The 16,669-nt window shown below is 37.2% G+C and overlaps 3 protein-coding genes across 3 annotated transcripts; 2 read left to right on the top strand and 1 right to left on the bottom strand.

Annotated features, from left to right (window-relative positions):
* The first annotated feature begins 18 nt into the window (after positions 1-18).
* rsrc2 (arginine/serine-rich coiled-coil 2) lies at positions 19-5,943 on the top strand. The gene is made up of 10 exons (XM_041223121.1): positions 19-123; positions 911-1,067; positions 1,252-1,292; positions 2,975-3,162; positions 3,482-3,634; positions 3,780-3,902; positions 4,104-4,174; positions 4,470-4,699; positions 4,911-5,000; positions 5,272-5,943. Exons 1-10 carry the CDS (start codon positions 118-120, stop codon positions 5,452-5,454), a joined length of 1,242 nt encoding a protein of 413 aa, XP_041079055.1. The 5' UTR covers positions 19-117; the 3' UTR covers positions 5,455-5,943.
* Positions 5,944-6,629: 686 nt separating this feature from the next.
* si:ch211-110p13.9 (uncharacterized protein LOC562347 homolog) lies at positions 6,630-9,646 on the bottom strand. Its single transcript, XM_041223122.1, has 5 exons — positions 9,553-9,646; positions 9,184-9,375; positions 8,689-8,818; positions 8,304-8,437; positions 6,630-8,137 (listed from the first exon to the last, which is right to left on the bottom strand). The coding sequence occupies exons 2-5, from the start codon at positions 9,301-9,303 to the stop codon at positions 7,292-7,294; spliced, it is 1,230 nt and encodes a 409-aa protein (XP_041079056.1). The 5' UTR covers positions 9,304-9,375; positions 9,553-9,646; the 3' UTR covers positions 6,630-7,291.
* On the top strand, positions 9,598-15,824 carry zcchc8 (zinc finger, CCHC domain containing 8). Its single transcript, XM_041223120.1, has 15 exons — positions 9,598-9,880; positions 10,575-10,617; positions 10,868-10,942; positions 11,186-11,291; positions 11,397-11,474; positions 11,567-11,670; positions 11,976-12,041; positions 12,169-12,229; positions 12,420-12,544; positions 12,992-13,134; positions 13,329-13,444; positions 13,670-13,756; positions 13,936-14,044; positions 14,235-14,261; positions 14,354-15,824. Exons 1-15 carry the CDS (start codon positions 9,709-9,711, stop codon positions 15,169-15,171), a joined length of 2,130 nt encoding a protein of 709 aa, XP_041079054.1. The 5' UTR covers positions 9,598-9,708; the 3' UTR covers positions 15,172-15,824.
* The last annotated feature ends 845 nt before the right edge of the window (positions 15,825-16,669 follow it).

The raw sequence follows: 16,669 nt of genomic DNA, 5'->3' as shown, positions 1-16,669 counted from the left end.
CCCATAGTGCACCAGGAAGTACACATCTGGGCGTTTGCTTTCGCTGCTTTGAGCTCTGCGAAGGTGGAGCGGAGCAAGTTCGGGTTTTACATATTTTATAATCCGCATAAAGCAAACATGGCGGTGAGTATATTGTTCATGACACCTTAAAGCATATTGAAACGGTAGTTCTAGTTCAATTCGTGGTATTTTGCGGAGAAGGAAGGAGATAATGTCTATGTAAGACATCTCAGGCACAGAAGATGGCGTCATGGCAGCCATGTCGAGAGCTTTGTTTTGTACATCACAGAGGCTGAAGGGCTGTTCTCGACCTTTCGTCGAAAAATTATTCATGCGAAAGCAAATCTTCCATAAATAAAGTTGAAACGGATAACAGAAGTGTGGATGTATTCGATTGCATTTTAAATGTTTTAGATCGGGGTAGTTTTTAAATACATAAAGTGATCTTCATTATAACAAAAAAAAAAAAACCCAAAACAACAACAACAACAAAAAAACACCACAGGCCACCAGACACAATAACCAATCGTGTTTTTCTTCTTTTTTTTTTGTTTTCAGTTGCTTGTCAAACCGTTTCCTGTATTTCCTTTTTATCAATATCTTTGTTTATTGTACCAGTGATACTACATTTGTTTCTTAGATATTAAATGACTGTTGTCAGTCGCATCTTGCTATAAATAAATACATACAAAAACAAGCTTTTGTGCTCGCTGATGCGAACAGTAAATCATGAAACTGCTTAAACTGCTATGCATTTGGGAGTTATTTCCATTGCTGTTTTAAAATGTATTTATCTTCCACTTTCAATTGGCCTGAATTTATTATCCGCCAGAGAAAACACACGTGACCAATGGATAATAAATAAATCCCTTTTATTTTTATTGATGTATTTGTTTAATTATAAACTCAGGCAAGTGATACAGATCAGGAGAGGTCATCGGTGAAGAAGTCATCCCCGGACTTGGATAAGAAGAAGGACAGCACAGAATCCTCCAAGTATTCAAGAAATTCAAAACATCACCATTCAAGGTCTCGTTCACGATCAAGGGACAGAAAGAGAAAGTCAAGTATGTGAATATAGTAAACAACCAAATGTTGCATTCTTAAGAAATGGTTTTTGTATATGTTTTTATAACTTTTTTTTTTTTTTATCTACACCTGTTATGAATGGTCATGCATTGGTGATGTGTTCTAAAACAGTGACGTTACTGTGTGATTTCTAATTCCATTATACTTCTGTATTCTCCTCAGATGACAAGAGGTACAAGAGAAGCTGCAGCAGAAGCAAAGAGGTAATTACATTTTTGTAACTTTAGGTTATGAAATAAGTCACTTCAGTTTGATTTCATTTTTACCTACTGTATTTTAAATGTCATATATCTAAGTAATGTAATGTGAAAGTTCATGGTAAGTACCAAGCACAAATTTGAGACAAATTGTAGCATAAGTAAAAAAATCTGGTAATTGGGGAATCAGGCAACGCATGATTGCATTCAGCAACATGAAGGTAAAGAGATTTATTTATTTTTGCTTTTTTATTTAGTTTATGATTTTTAAACATAAAAATCTCCCAATGTTCTTGTTAAATAACTGTATTGTTGAAAACCTAGAAAATAAAATCTTAGTTGGTGGTTAAGTATTTAGCATAGGAGCGTTTTTTGAAAAGTAACTTGTGTATAGATCACATGATAACATTTCTGTAATAAATCATACTCAGCGTGCTAATGCACGAAGAGACACAGTGAACTGAAGACGCTGCAGACTCAGATAGCAAAATTATATGCCTACTTCCTGAAAAGGTAACTATCAGTCATTCAAACTCATATTTAACCTTCTTTGAAAAAGGCCTTGGTTAAACATTGAAATCAGTGATGTTCTGGTAAATTTAAAGAGGTAAAACTGCTGTCTAACAAAGCTCATTGGCCTACAACGTTTGTTGTCAATCTTTCCTCATTATTACAGCAGGAACAGCCTTCTATCATGTACCAGTATATGTGTATAATTACAGAAAATAGCAACTTGTGGCCATTTAAGGAGATACACAAGAAGCCAGAAAATGCAGTAATTTATACAACCCTAACTCAGCCCCTCAAAAGAAAAATAAAATGCTGTGAAAACTACAAGTACAGTTGGAAGTGTTAGAATAAAACTTGCACATTGATGGGCTTCATGTACATGTTAGAATATCTCTGTTAATGTGATAATGTTATTAATTCGTCATTTAGCAGACACTTTTATCCAAAGTGACTTGCAGAGACTAGGGGATGAACTGTGCATCAACAGTTGCTGCTGCTGCAGAGTCACTCGCTATAGGACCTCAGTTTTAGGTCTCGTCCGGAGGATTTGATGTAACTATGTAACCCATCAATATTTACTTAGTGAGGACACTTCACCAGTAATTCCTTCAAATCAACAAAAGCTACAAGTTTCTTTTGTGGTATAGTGGCACCACTTATCAGAAAATGGATCTGTTGGGACTCTGAAATAGGTACATACCAAATTTTTCACAGCTTAAGATTTTTTTTCTTAAAAAAAAAAAAAAAAAAAAAAAAAAGTCTGGAGGATACCATTAATAAAATGCCTATTACCGTCAAGATGTTCTAGCTGTGGTGTATACTTTATATTGAAATAAAGGCAGGACTGTGCACTGGTTTGGGGTATGTCGAACCAGTGTTTTTCATTTCAGATGTGTTCTTAAGAAAAAGAAAATCCAAGTTTTTGGGTCAGGTGAAAATTGAAGGCAGATATATTGAGCCAGCCCAATGAGAGAAAAAAAAAAACATGTTTTGTTACTTTAAAACATGAATAAGGGTAATTGAGGTTGTTTGAAATAATATTCACATCATGGTGGGGGGGTGGGGTACAAGGGAGTGACTTGATACTTCACTACATGCCTGAGTTGCTATTTTTCCATTCTCATACTAACTCTTTTTGTTGCACTATTTTCCTGAAAGAACCAAATTCTTCTTAACAGGCACGAAGAAAAGACTCTGAGGACAAATCTTCCAAATCGCACAAGTCTGAAGACCAACATGAGAGGGAACACGTCACGGAGAAGGGACGGGAAAGGCCGAGTTCTGAAAACGGAGAAGACAGGCACAGGCGGAAAGAAAAGAAATTGTCAAGAGGAAGAAGCTTCTCCAGATCTAGATCAAGGGAAAGGCGAGTACAAGTTTAGGATTTCAAGTTTACTGAGTTCAAGTTCACTGGCATTCTAACACTTCATAGACATGTAAACTATATGTTTAACAAGTGGACCATCAAGGAGCTTTAAAATGACATTTTCATTGAAAACAACAAAATCTTGTCTATATGAATAGTTGTTCTTGATGATGGACTAGCTAGCTAGACTAAAGAGAAAATATTGGTAAGATATACTGGTCACTGGGAAAAGTGAAAATAAAGTATGCTAATTGTACTTCGGTATAATCTTTACAGGAAAGTTGAGGCTAACTGTAATTTTGTTTTGCAAATCTTTTAGACGGCATCGCAGCAGAAGTCGAGACAGGAAGAAATCCCGTTCCAGAAGCAGGGAGAAGCGATCAAGGAGCAGAGACCGAAAACGGCGTGTAAGGTCACGCTCGCGTTCCCGATCCAAACACAGGCACAGAAGCAGAAGCAAAAGCAAAAGCCGGTGAGTTTAAATCTGCATTTGAAGTTGCATTTTGCTACATAAAGAGATTCATATCTCAATCAGTGCACTTCCAGTGTATTATGGCTGTTTTTATTGTTAACACTTTTTTTCAAACTTCTTTTTACATACTGCTTTAATGTTGCAGAGAGAGGAAGAAAAGAACCGAAAAAGCACGTCGATACAGTAGGAGTCGGAGTAGGACTGCAAGTCCACCTGCTTTCCGAGGACGTAACACTGCAATGGATGCACAGGAAGCACTAGCTAGAAGGTACTGCCATATAGATTCTGTGCTATGTAGGATGTTTTGTTTGTTTTTGATTTTTGCTTTTTTGAAGACATGTATCCTACAGCATGTTTATTTCAAACTATAAATATTGTATGTAGGCAATACATGAACGTTTTCAACCAAGAAGTCTGATGTGCTTTTTAAAATGTTTTATTTATTTATTTAACAAAACTGGTTTTGTAGGTTGGAAAGAGCCAAAAAATTACAAGAACAGAAGGAGAAGGAAATGGTAGAGAAACAAGAGATTGTTGCAGGTAAGAAGTGATTTTTCTATAGTGTGTATTTGACTGCTTTATCTGGTCATGTTGTACAGACTTGATGTATAATCATTTTAAAAATGGATGGATGAAGTGTAATTAAATTCCAAATTGCTTTTTCAAGTAATCTCTTAGTCATAATAGTGGTCAAGTTCCATTACTGGTATTGCCCATTAAACACTAACTTCACTTCGTTCAAGTGTCCATCAGTGTTGATGCAGTGCAGTACCATTGTTTACAGTTTAACCATGTACATGCTGCAAGTTGATCTTTTGTATGTGTGTCTGTGTAGCAGTAGCAACTGGAGGATCTGTTCTGAATGTCGCAGCACTCCTTGCTTCTGGAACTCAGGTGACGCCTCAAATAGCAATGGCTGCACAGATGGCAGCATTGCAGGCCAAAACACTGGCAGAGACTGGAATAGCTGTTCCTAGCTACTACAACCCAACAGCAGTTAACCCAATGAAGTTTGCTGAGCAAGAAAAGAAAAGAAAAAAGCTGTGGCAAGGAAAAAAAGAAGGGGTAGGTATTATACTACTGTTATCTTGTGACTTAAAGTGAATCACGGTACTTGAACAGTACACAGAAATAGTTCAGTGATAAATCTTTCAACACTACTTGTATAATTTAAATGATATAAATCGATGAGGGAGTCTGCATTTGTAGGTTTTGTCTGATTTAGTTTTTGTATGCCCGTAAGACAAATCAATCTGTTTTATTTTTGTCTTTTTAGGACAAATCACAGACTGCTGAGTTGTGGGAAAGGCTTAACTTTGGGAATAAGGACCAAAATGTTAAATTCCGAAAGCTCATGGGTATAAAAGTAAGTGCTGTGCTGTTTCATATTTGAGTTGCATATGTTTAAACCGCTACTGTTTAACAGTTTTTAACTATGAAAAGGATTATTATTAGTCTTCCATTCATAACGACACTTGGTAGGGAAATACACTTTTCCCTCCCAGTTGTTTTGCTTACTTTAAAGGATTGCAAATCAGAAACATTTGCAATTAACAAGCATTGTGTTGCCTTTGCCAAGTTATTGTAGCTTAATGTTTAGCAGTATGACTCATTTTGTTGATTTGGTGATTTCGCAGGGTGAAGATGAAATTCCAACGCCAACCATAACTGATGAGGAAGGTTTAAGAACTCTGAAGCAACAGGAGGAAGTTTTCAGGAATCTGGACGTGCAGTACGAAATGGCACGCTCGCAGACGCACACACAGAGAGGAATGGGACTGGGTTTCGGGTCTTCAATGAGAGGAATGGATGCAGTTTAATAGCTTTGTGTTCTGCCTATTTTGCATCGCTTTTTGACAACGCTGGAAACTTTGTAAAAGCTTTGTGTTCTGATGTAAAGTCCTAGTTTACTGAAAAAGCTAGTAGCCTAGCTTGCATGGTTGTTGCATTGGTATATAATTTATTGAAGAAAAAATACACATTAACATTCATTTGTAAATAATTTGTCTGTGGTGTTGGTATTAACTCAGCAACCAGTTTATGTACATCTTTTAAAAAATTATGCAATGGTTGTTTAAAAAATCCACTTGGAGGAAGAGGAGATAGCAGTAGAGCTTTAAAAATTCTGGCGTTTCCTACATTGTCAATGCTTTTTTGTACTAAAACATGTAGATATTTTCATGTGTTGAAATGTGAATGGAACGTTGTGGCAATGTAAAGTTGAATGGTTCAGTCAATTACTGCTTGATCTGCCCAATGGCACGTTATCCAGCGTGAATCCTTCGGTAATAAAACAAGTGATTATTTTATTTTTTTGTAGTTTGTGGAGTATTTGTACAAATGTACAATATTTAAGGAACATCTGCAGTCTTAAGGAGATTAAACCTGGGACATAATCATATGTAAACCAGTGCTCCAAACCTTTGATCAAGTAGTATTCTGGTGCTAAATTTACTCGATGGTGGGAGTTAGAAATGTACAAAAGAAGTTATGCAAATGCATGATAATAGCTCTTGTTGTAAATAGTGTTTAAGTATAATTTTAGAATACCGAACTTTGTTTCAATTGATGTCATGGCCTCTGTGTGTCATTGTCTTCAAAACTGAATATGTCTCGCCCTGTAGCTTTAACTTTTTATACATATTTTGGGGGAATTCCTTCTGTTTCATTATTTTAAAACCAAGCCACTTATTAATCTTAAAATAAACGCTACTTTGCCAGGACTTGAATGTCTTTGATGTCAGCTTAAGTCAGTTGGATATTGCTCTTGATACTCTGAAGTATTTAAAAATAAGTTGCCCTAAAGTTGTTGTTCTGGGATCTCTTGAATATATATTAAACCTTCTTTTAGAAGATCTTGCTGATTCCATTCTCAACATTGGTGCAAGTAAGGCTTTTAAGTAATCATCCAATAAATGGGCTGCAAAGGAGGGTGTATTTTTTTTTCTCTGTCATCCTCTTATATCTTAAAGTGAAGTGAGATTTTAGAATATAAAATAGGCCTACATAAAACTACACCAGTAGATGTTTTACATCTCAGCATTGCTTTATTAAAAAAGTACTGTTCATTTTTGTTCAGGTCATAAAATATTACATCTTTACAACAGAACAAGTCAGTAACTTAAGCATCCATACTATGTGCCACCTTATACACTTGATATCAGATTTGAGTAACAAATATTTTAATGGTTATAGGAAAACCTGAAGTAGAATTTCCCAATAATTCAAGACAAGATTTAAGTTTTTCAGTAAGTTTGCCCTCTCATTATTTACAAAAACGAACTGTCTTGGAGCACTAACTAAACTTTTGTAGTTTCCTAAACTAAACACTGGACAGCTAAGCCGTTTTTCCCAGTTACAAAAACAATTCTTCCAACACACAAACAAAAAGGTTTGCACACTACCTTTTCATCACTCCACACATGGGGCCTGGCACACAGCCCTGACTGCAGGGCTTCATTACCCTGATGGAAGCCAGGTGTACAGCCTCCTGGCTCGCTTCTGTGGCATTCTGAGAGATGTAGTCCTTTAACTGCTCCTGGACTACTCTTTCTGCCACAATCACACACACTTTTTTTTTTTTAGTTACACACCATTTAATTTTTTTATTTTTTTTTTTGGGGGGGGTTCACAAAACACCATTAATTTCCATGGTGTTTATTTGCATATTAAACTAGAATATAATACATGTGCAACTCCAGTAATAAGGTTGTGATTAGCAAATTCTAATATGAGAAGCAGTATGGGATATTCACTGTGCCGTTTCCATGAAGCAGCGTCATCACTTAGACCCATCCAGTTCATTAACAGTACCCTCATAGACTCAGGAAACAGCTCGCTAACCAGCTCCTCTGCTGGTGGCAGATCTGTAATCCTATTTATGTGGTTTACTTTGAAATCCTCAATTTGTTTGCTAATGCAGGAATTCGCAGAGCTGAACTGCTGTCCTAGCCAGCTGCTAACTGTATGAAGCAAGGGGCTGTTGTAAGCCGAAGTAACATCAGGGTTTTGCTCTTGGTATAATTTATATACAGCCTTTAAAATCTGCAATATAATATCTGACACTTCCTCTTCATTGGTGACTTTGCTTATTAGTTCATCTATACAGTCCAGCAAAAGCAGGACAACTCCAGATTTTTCTTTCTGCATATCTGTAACTGGGTTCTGTAACAAATGTTCTAACGTTTTGATTTTTCGTGAAACCTGATGTTGGGGGCTCGAAGATTTTTCAGCATCACCATCTTCTGGCCTGCAGTAGGTATGGTCAACCTTAAACTGAGTGTAATTCGAGAGAGGCGCTGTCACTTCACATGAAACAATGGGATCCGTCTCACTTGCTGTTTCGTATTCTATTAAGTCTGAAACGTTTTCTATCCGTAACTTGGTCAAACACTCCTGGTTGTAGTGTCCAACAACATCTTGTGTTTGCATCCCACCCAACAGTAACTCCATGTTGTACGACTGGTTGAGAAGACCATCATTTATTCTAGATCTCCACAGCTCCTAGTGGAGGGAAAAATATTAGGGATCTGTTAAAAATATCACCACGAAAATAGCCGTAATATTTTAAGTTTGTTAAACGATTTGTCATAGGGTATAAAAAATGCATGCTGATGTTAATGTTGTTCTCAGACTGTCACTGCCATCCACTCAAAACAAAATACAGTACCTGGAAGTTTTCTAAGACCAACAGCTGTTCCTCTTTGCTGTACATTTCAAAAGCAACACGGAACAACCCCTGAATACTGTAAAACCACAAGCTGTTAACTCCGCTCGCTAGCCTCAATCCATGAATTCGGAACTCTGAAAGTCAAGAGGACCATGCAGAATGTCAATTGCTGGCAAACAGTTACAGCTTACAAGTTAGTGATAAACGACGAAAAGGGTAGTAAAATTAAAACAAGGTAAGACCCCAGTGACAGAACTAGAACCACCCACATTTACCAAACAGATAACCATGAAACTGTTTTTACAGTGTTAGTTTATGAATGTCATATTCATAAAATAATACATTTTAGTCAAGCATACAGCAAAAGGAGATGCTGAATATTTACCAGCAGAAAAAATAAGTTTAGTAGCCAATCCCTTCTTTGCAAATTTTGCATGAAACCTTGGGTGATTCTCTGTGCGAATTCCTGTTTTTGAGAATAAATCCGCTCCAAGAAAAAGTGGGATCATGTTCTCCTGAATAGAAAAGAAAGACAAAGTTTACAAATGAACAACTTAAGAATCAAGGTGTACTTGCTAATAATAATAATAATAATAATAATAATAGTGTCTTGCCACCACATCTTCAGTTGCAGTTTTCTATAACTGTTTTTACTGTGCTTGTCTGTTTAGACCTAATTTAAGGTCGCATATAAAATAATTGTGCTAGTTTTGAACAAAACAGTCAGTGGAAAAAAAAAAAAACAACTTTATTGCTGTACATGTTTTTCTTTGAAATGATCATGTTACACGCTCTGTACAGATTAGATTCTTTATAATTTGCAACAGCAACACAGCGTAAAAAGAAAGGTGCAATAGGTTGCAACAACAGACAAGCATACCTCTACATCGCACGTCTTACACACTTTAAAAGCGTTGGCGGCTGACAGATATAAACATCGAATGCTCATTAAGCCAGCTTTCCACTGTGGCAAATACAAGGTGGTGACTCTCGAAGTCATTTTTGTAAGAAGCAATCCTCCCTCTGTGACAGTCTGGAGCGTTAATTGTAACCGGCACTGCAGCCTTTCATCCTAGGTTGTAAACACAAAATGTTAAGTTATTTGTAGCTGCATTTAAAAAAAAAAAAAAAAAAAAAAAAAAAAAAAAAACGACTTTGTTTAATTTCAGAGTAACGTGATAACACACATCACAAATGAGTTCAAACTTCACAGTACAGGTTATTTTGAGAAAACTAGAGCAGTGCTTACCGCAGATATATATATATATATATATTCCCGTCAGCGTGCCTTCACTGCGCCCACAAAACAGAAACACATCGCTTCTGCTGTTCATCAGATCCGCCAATCAGCGACGCTCTGCTGCTAACTTTGACCCTCTCAACTGTAACCCACAGAAAGACGAAGATGGCGGAGGTTGATTTTGGGGGCAGCGAGCTTTTCCAGCAGCTTGATGAAGACAAACCCGCAGCGACTCACATTCGGTTCCAAGATGCCCGGGAAGGTGAAGACGAAAGCCAAGGCCTGCGAGAGAGGCTGGAGGAATGCGAGGAGACGGTGGCCCGCTTGAAAGCGGAGAATATCCTTTCCAGGCGAAAAGGAACTCAACAAACAGGGCAGCAGGGCCCGCACAAGAGCAGTCTGAAAAGGGAAATCAAATCCCAACGCCCTCAGGACCATTGGTCTATTTCTCGCACCGTTTATCATGGCATAGAAACTAGCCCATAACCACATTCAAATTGAAATACGAAGCAGCTACTGATTGCAAAGCAGTGCGGCAAAGTAATTCTTAAGTAGTTTTTTTTTTGTTTTTAATGCTTATTCCATTTTTGCGTCATATCACATCTCATGTTGTTATGTAAACCATATGCAATAGATGTCAAACGTTGTTGGATGTATTGTTTTACTGTTCGCGCGCACACACACACATATATAGCCTGATTTTTATCAACAGTATATTACTAGACCCCCCCCCCCCCCCCCCCTCAACAGCGGGACTGGAACGTTGCTGTTTAGATACCATTTTATTTTTTTGCGAGACCTTACAGTATCCACCAGAATTTCTAGTGATCGTTTATGCACATTCATTCGTATTCAATTTATAGATCTAAGTTGTGATTCTGTGAATATTGTATTTATTTCTACATAGTGTTAATAATTCAAGTTTGCTCATTAGTTTTCAGAAAGCAAGGCAGTATTAAAGTCACTTGGTTAGAACACACCACTAGTGTTCACCGTGCGAACATAGAACCGATCCTTAACAGCCAGTTTACACCAGGAACTGAAGAGAAAATTGAACATTTTGACCAGACCAAGGTAATTCCAATATCTGACACTTCATATAGTAATTTAGCACCTTTTCCTCAGCCTGCATATTTTCAATTAAAATCAAGACTTTTTTAAAATAAATATATAAACCCAGCCATATATTATTGTTTTAAATTGTATCTTCTCTTCCCATTAGTTACAATATGTACAATTTGGGCTGGTTTTAGAATGCGTTTATTTTCCTAAGAACTTGCGTGACTGGTCCCTGTTGGTTGAAATTCTTGTCATTTTCTTTAAGTGGAATTGAAGTGGAAGAATCCAGGGTTGATGGACCTCTACTACAGATTTTATTTACCAACAATGCAATCTCCAAGTAAGTTTATTTGTTTTAGTTTTAACTAAAGTAATGTGTGCCTTCTAATGTTTATGTACAGTATATACATCCTTTTAGACTTAACTACAGTATATGCGTAACTGTTTAATGCACAAGCATCACTTGAAGGGCATTCATTTCACAGCCACAATGATAGTATGCAAGCCAAGATTGCATTCAATATTTATGTTATTAATGTTTTGGCGCTACTTGAAAGTTTTTATTTAATGTTTTTGTTTTCAGACAATACCACCAAGAAATTGAAGACTGCATTTGCAGTTTAGTTCAGAAGTTTCAGGAACAGTCAAAAAATGATGCAGAAAAAGCTTCCTTTGACGTCAAACCTCAGGTACCTGTAAAGTATCCCTTGCTAGTGGAGGTTGTGTTAAGCGTCCATGCACTGTGTGACATGGATAAATAATAAGGGAATGCTAAAAGATCTTTCTTCTTCTAGCCATCAAGTTTTATTCTGGAAGAGAATCATAAAGTGAAAACCGCAAGTACAGTCAAGAAAATCAAAGATGCTTTTAGTGTAAGTTGATGCCCTGTTGCGTGTGTGGGTACTGTCAGGTGTAATTGCTGTTTGTGTGCTTTTAAAACTTTTTGTTCGTTTTTGTTTTGCAGGTAGTGGGAAGCGTTCTTTATTTTACCAGTTTTTGTCTTGACAAACTTGGGCAGCCTTTGTTGAGTGAGAATCCACAACTGACAGATGGATGGGAAATACCCAAGTATCCTATAATAACAGCGTAGACTTGCATCTGCACTCTTTTTTTTTTTTTTTGCAGGTCTCTCTTTTTCCATTAAGTAAATCAGATACTTACCATTCAAGTTAAGTTGCACAACAGGCCCATTCTTTTACGTCTCGGTCCTATAGAACATTATATGGTCCTTGTTTTTCACTAACTGTTTTCTAATTAAGTGGTAAAAAAATATATACTTTTATAATAATAATAATAATAATCTTTCAGTAGTATGTGCCATTGTCTTAAAAGAAATTCTAATCGCCACACGTTCCTGAATGTGCCCTGCAAAGATACCAGCAAGTCTTCAGTCAGGTTATTTCTGTAGATGGACAGGAGGTGCAAATAAAGGATAAAAGGTAATTTAATTGTCTTTAGTCGAAATAAACTGTTTAATTAATGGTGTCACAGACCTAGAGTAGCACTGTAGAATTTGAGAAATAGCATGCTGTACCGTTCTGTAAATTCTCTCTCTTTATGCTGCAGACCCAAGCCTTGTTGCTTCAACTGCGGTTCAGATTTGCACCAGTTAAAGGATTGTCCAAAGGTAAGTCCTTGGTGTAATCTTTACTCCTTTACCACGTTAAAGATGCCTCTAATTCTGTAAGATATAGTTAAGGTTTTTTCTTGTTTTATGTGTTAATACATGTAAAATTAAGGTTTAAAATACTGTAACAGAATATATATTTGATATACTTTCTGTTGTGAACACAGTAATAAAAGTTTGTTTTTGTAAGCCGAGGGACTTTGCCCGAATCAGTGAAAAAAGGAAGGAGTTATCTCAAAACAACAGTCAAAACAGCTACCAGCGGTATCATGCTGATGAAGAGAGATTTGGAAAATACAAAGCAGGAACAGTAAGGTAAAGAGTGAAGCTTCTCTGAGGAATGTGTGTGTGTGCATTGTTTATATCCTAGTACCTTTTACATACTGTTTTAAGATGTTGTGCAACAGTCTGGTAGCAATTTCATTGTGTTCTGTTGAGGACCAGTCCTGCAAAGTAAATAATTCTCTGGAACTGAACTATATAAATAAAATCAGTTTTCCATCCGGCAACAGAACATTGACTTTTTAAGTTGAAAAACAAAAGCACTGCAGGTTTATACTTGAGTAAATTTACTCAAAATCCATGAAAGTGTCAGGTCTTAAAAATTATCGAATGTACTGTAAAGTTGGTTTCACCTCCCCCTTTTACATTTTTCTTAATGCTACAGCGTCTCTGTCCTTACAGTGTTAATTAAATAAAGATCCATGCTTAGAACATTTCTGGACATTAACATATTTTTACTGTTAATTTTTGTACTTGCAGTGAAGAACTGCAAACTGCCCTGGGTATTCCTGAAAACAGCCTCCCTCCATTCATATACCGCATGCGTCAGCTGGGATATCCTCCAGGGTGGCTGAAGGAAGCAGAGATGGAGCATTCTGGTCTAGCTTTGTATGATGGAAAAGGTCATTGCATTTGGTAGTTTTATTACTAGTAACTGTGTGTGTGTGTGTCATATATATATATATATATATATATATATATATATATATATATATATATATAATTATATATATAAAAACAATATTGGTGATGCGATTTGGTCTGTTTCATGCTGTTTTTTCTTTTTTTAAATTTAATTATTTATTTTTATGTATAGATGATGGTGGAATGGACAATGATAAAAATGACCAGAGCAGACAAGTCTCTTATGATGTCTCTAAGCTGATAGATTTCCCTGGCTTCAATGTTCCAGCTCCAAAACGAATACTTGATGTTAGTAGTTTTTCTTTGTTTTTTACTTTTAATGTGTTTTTATCTCCGTAAATGTATTTTAAGCCCATAAACAAAATTTATAAAAACTTGTAAGAGTTGGATGGGAATGTTATATTCTACTTTTGAATGTTCTCAATAAGGATTCCATGTATTGCAAGGTTATTCATAGAGTGAACCGCTATAGAATGTAAATTCAAACAAGATGTTTTCTTTACTATGTTCTAGGAATGGAGTTCATACAATTCAATCCCTATGCAGCATAGTCATTTGAAGGAGTGCTTTGCAACCTACCTGTCGCGTAACTATCCAGAGGTAAATAGTGCTCCAGTAATATTGCATGTTTTGTGCTTTGAAACCAGCTGTGTGCTGCTCCTACTTGCAGTCGTTTTGCTGTCAGTTGTATTCCAGTGTGCGTAGTTGTGGGAAATCTGAGTTATGGTCATTTTTAAAATGCCTCTGTAAACTTGAGTGTTAATTTGTGTTTTCTACAGCCTGGTTCAAGTTCCAACAAAAGAGCTTATGAATCGGATTCAACCCCTTGCAACCCAAAAAAACGAAGATCGGAGACAGTAATGTGTTTGGACATGGACGTTGATTCGGGTATTTATTTCACTATAACATAACTGTCAAATGTTCTATCCTGTAGCAAGCATTGTACAAATATAATTAACAGGTTTACAGACTGTTTTTGCATAATACGTTAACCAAGTGGGCCTGGGTGTTCCCACAGTGTCTTGTGATTAATTTTGTTACATTTCTATGTGTTAACTTCTAGCTTATATCTCTACAGGCTCTGAAACACCTCATAGTTCCCAGGGAGTGGGGTGGGGAGGTTGGGTTGTCGGTGTTGGTTAGGGGAAGAAAAGCAAGGAGAGAAAGAAGGAAAAGGAAAAGGAAAGGAGGCCGGAAGCTACGACAATTTCCGTTTTCAGCCCCCACTACCCCCCGGGTCTCCAGCAATGAGTAGCCTGCCCCCTTTGCCCCGCGGAACACCTCCTGGCACCCCTCCTAACTTCGTTCCTCCTCCTCCCCTCACCCCCACCCCTCCACCGCTTCCCAAGGGCACTCCGCCACCCACCCCCACCAACGGCTCCCCGGCAGTGCGGCCGCATGTGGTGGACGACTCTACGGATGCAGACGCCTTGACCCTGGAGGAGCTGGAGGAGCAGCAGAGGCTGATCTGGGCTGCGCTTGAGAACTCAGAAACCACTACCAACAGCGACTCGGAGACCCCTGCAGACACGCCCCTCACCGGCACGTCGCAGACCTCCTCGCCCTCAAGGAACGATGCCGAGGAAGTCGCTCGGGAGGCAGGAGAACTGAAATTGGAGGCTGCCATTACTACTGTCAACGATGGGGACAAGGAATCGGAGAAGCTGGTACCTGCAGTTGAAAGTATCAGCTCTGTGGTTGCTGACAACACCAGCAACTCCACTAACAGTGACGAGGTCCCAATGGAAATAAAGGAAGAGCCGGTGTGCATAGGAGCTTCGGAGTCTCCGAGCAGCAGCACGGCACTTGAGACAGGCAATAGGACTGATGAGGAGGCCAGAGATGGCTCTGAGATAGTTGGGTTTGTCCCTCACAGGAGTAATTTTGCTGCTGGAATAACCCCCTTTGAAGACACTGGGGAATACACTAATGTTGCTAAAACCACAGGAGTCTACCTCAAACTAAGAGACTTGCTGAAGAGTTCCCCAAGAAACCAAACGAAAGCAAAAAATTAACATCTTGATATTGGCAAGATCAGTGAGCAGCTGAATGCAGAAATCCAGGGATTTGTAATAAATAAATCCTTGTGTGTTGGGCTTTTTTATTTTTTATGGACCATTTCAAACTTTGTTTTAATTTTCTATTATGGTAGGCTTGGGGTTTAGAATTAATCTGCAGCTAACAGATGACCGCATTAACAAACAAAAAACAAAAAGGACGTAAGCTTGGTGTTTATTGACTAAGATTTCTCTGTCAAGAAGACGGGTTATAGTAAATTAAACGTCACTTACTTTTTTGTAAACATCTAAATGTCTTTACAGATTGCGATAAGTTCACTATCTGATCACCAATGTTATGGTATGTGTAAGTACCTTTCTTTTTGAAATTGCTCAGTAATGAGGACCTCCATTTGTTAGGCAAATAACAGTGTTTTATATGCTTGCTGTTGATTCTGGCTTTATGAAATAGCAGCGTTCTGTGGATATGGTGTTTAACGGTATGTTTTAATGTTAGACATTTTTAAAACTTTTTTTTTCTTTTTTTTTTTTCTTATTTTCCACTCAATTAAAAAATATCAGGGATTTCTAACACTGACTCTCTGTCCTTCAGGTATTTTTAAATCTTTTCCAAAAGGCCCTTTTTAATGTCCCTCTTGACTTTGTAAATGGCACAATGTTTTTAACAAATATATTATTCATTTAAATATATATATATTATATATATATATTATATATATATATATATATATATATAATTATGCTGACAAATATACTGACTGTTTGTTTGTAATGCTGTGTTTGAAACATTTTACATGTGCTGTAGGCGCATGTGCTGAATCAATACTCCAACTCAGTAAGTTAGTCTATAGCTTGAGTAGAATCTAACAATAAATATGATTGAGCATAAACATAATGACAAGTCCATGAATGTGTTTTTTTAATTTTTAATTTTTGTTTTGATTGTTGAGATACTATAATCTACACATAGCATGGACTTGTGTTAATTACAGCATGACAATATTAAGCAGATCACTGTAGGATACAAGAAGGCAGAAGAGGGTGCCAGATCTCTGCACAGAACACAATGATGACCAGCATGTGCCTTTAGGATTAGGTCATTAATAGGTAATAGTTATGGGGATCAGTGTTAAGGTTAATTCCTGTTTTTCATTTCCAATTCCTTTTTAAAATCCGTTCCAATTCTCATTCCCTTTAAATCCATTCCAACACATCGGATCAAAATTGCAATTAGCAGTATTTTGTTAAAATGAGCTCACAGGCAACAAATTTACTTGAATTGAAGTCACTATTGGTTAAGTGAAAGCAGTTGAACAATCCCAACAGTTATTCTGTCTCTAAAATATTAATTTCGATTCCTTCGCTGGAATTGGATTTAACCATACCACTGTTGGGCATAGTTAAACGCCAGTGGCCTTTAAGATGATGGGTCAATGTTTAAATTTGATATATGCAGATATTGCAAAGACAGGGCCATAACTCACCAGTTTTTGCT

The sequence above is a fragment of the Polyodon spathula genome, chromosome 22 (assembly GCF_017654505.1).
Source record: "Polyodon spathula isolate WHYD16114869_AA chromosome 22, ASM1765450v1, whole genome shotgun sequence".
Taxonomy (NCBI): domain Eukaryota; kingdom Metazoa; phylum Chordata; class Actinopteri; order Acipenseriformes; family Polyodontidae; genus Polyodon; species Polyodon spathula.
This window is presented reverse-complemented; position numbering and strand designations above follow the sequence as displayed.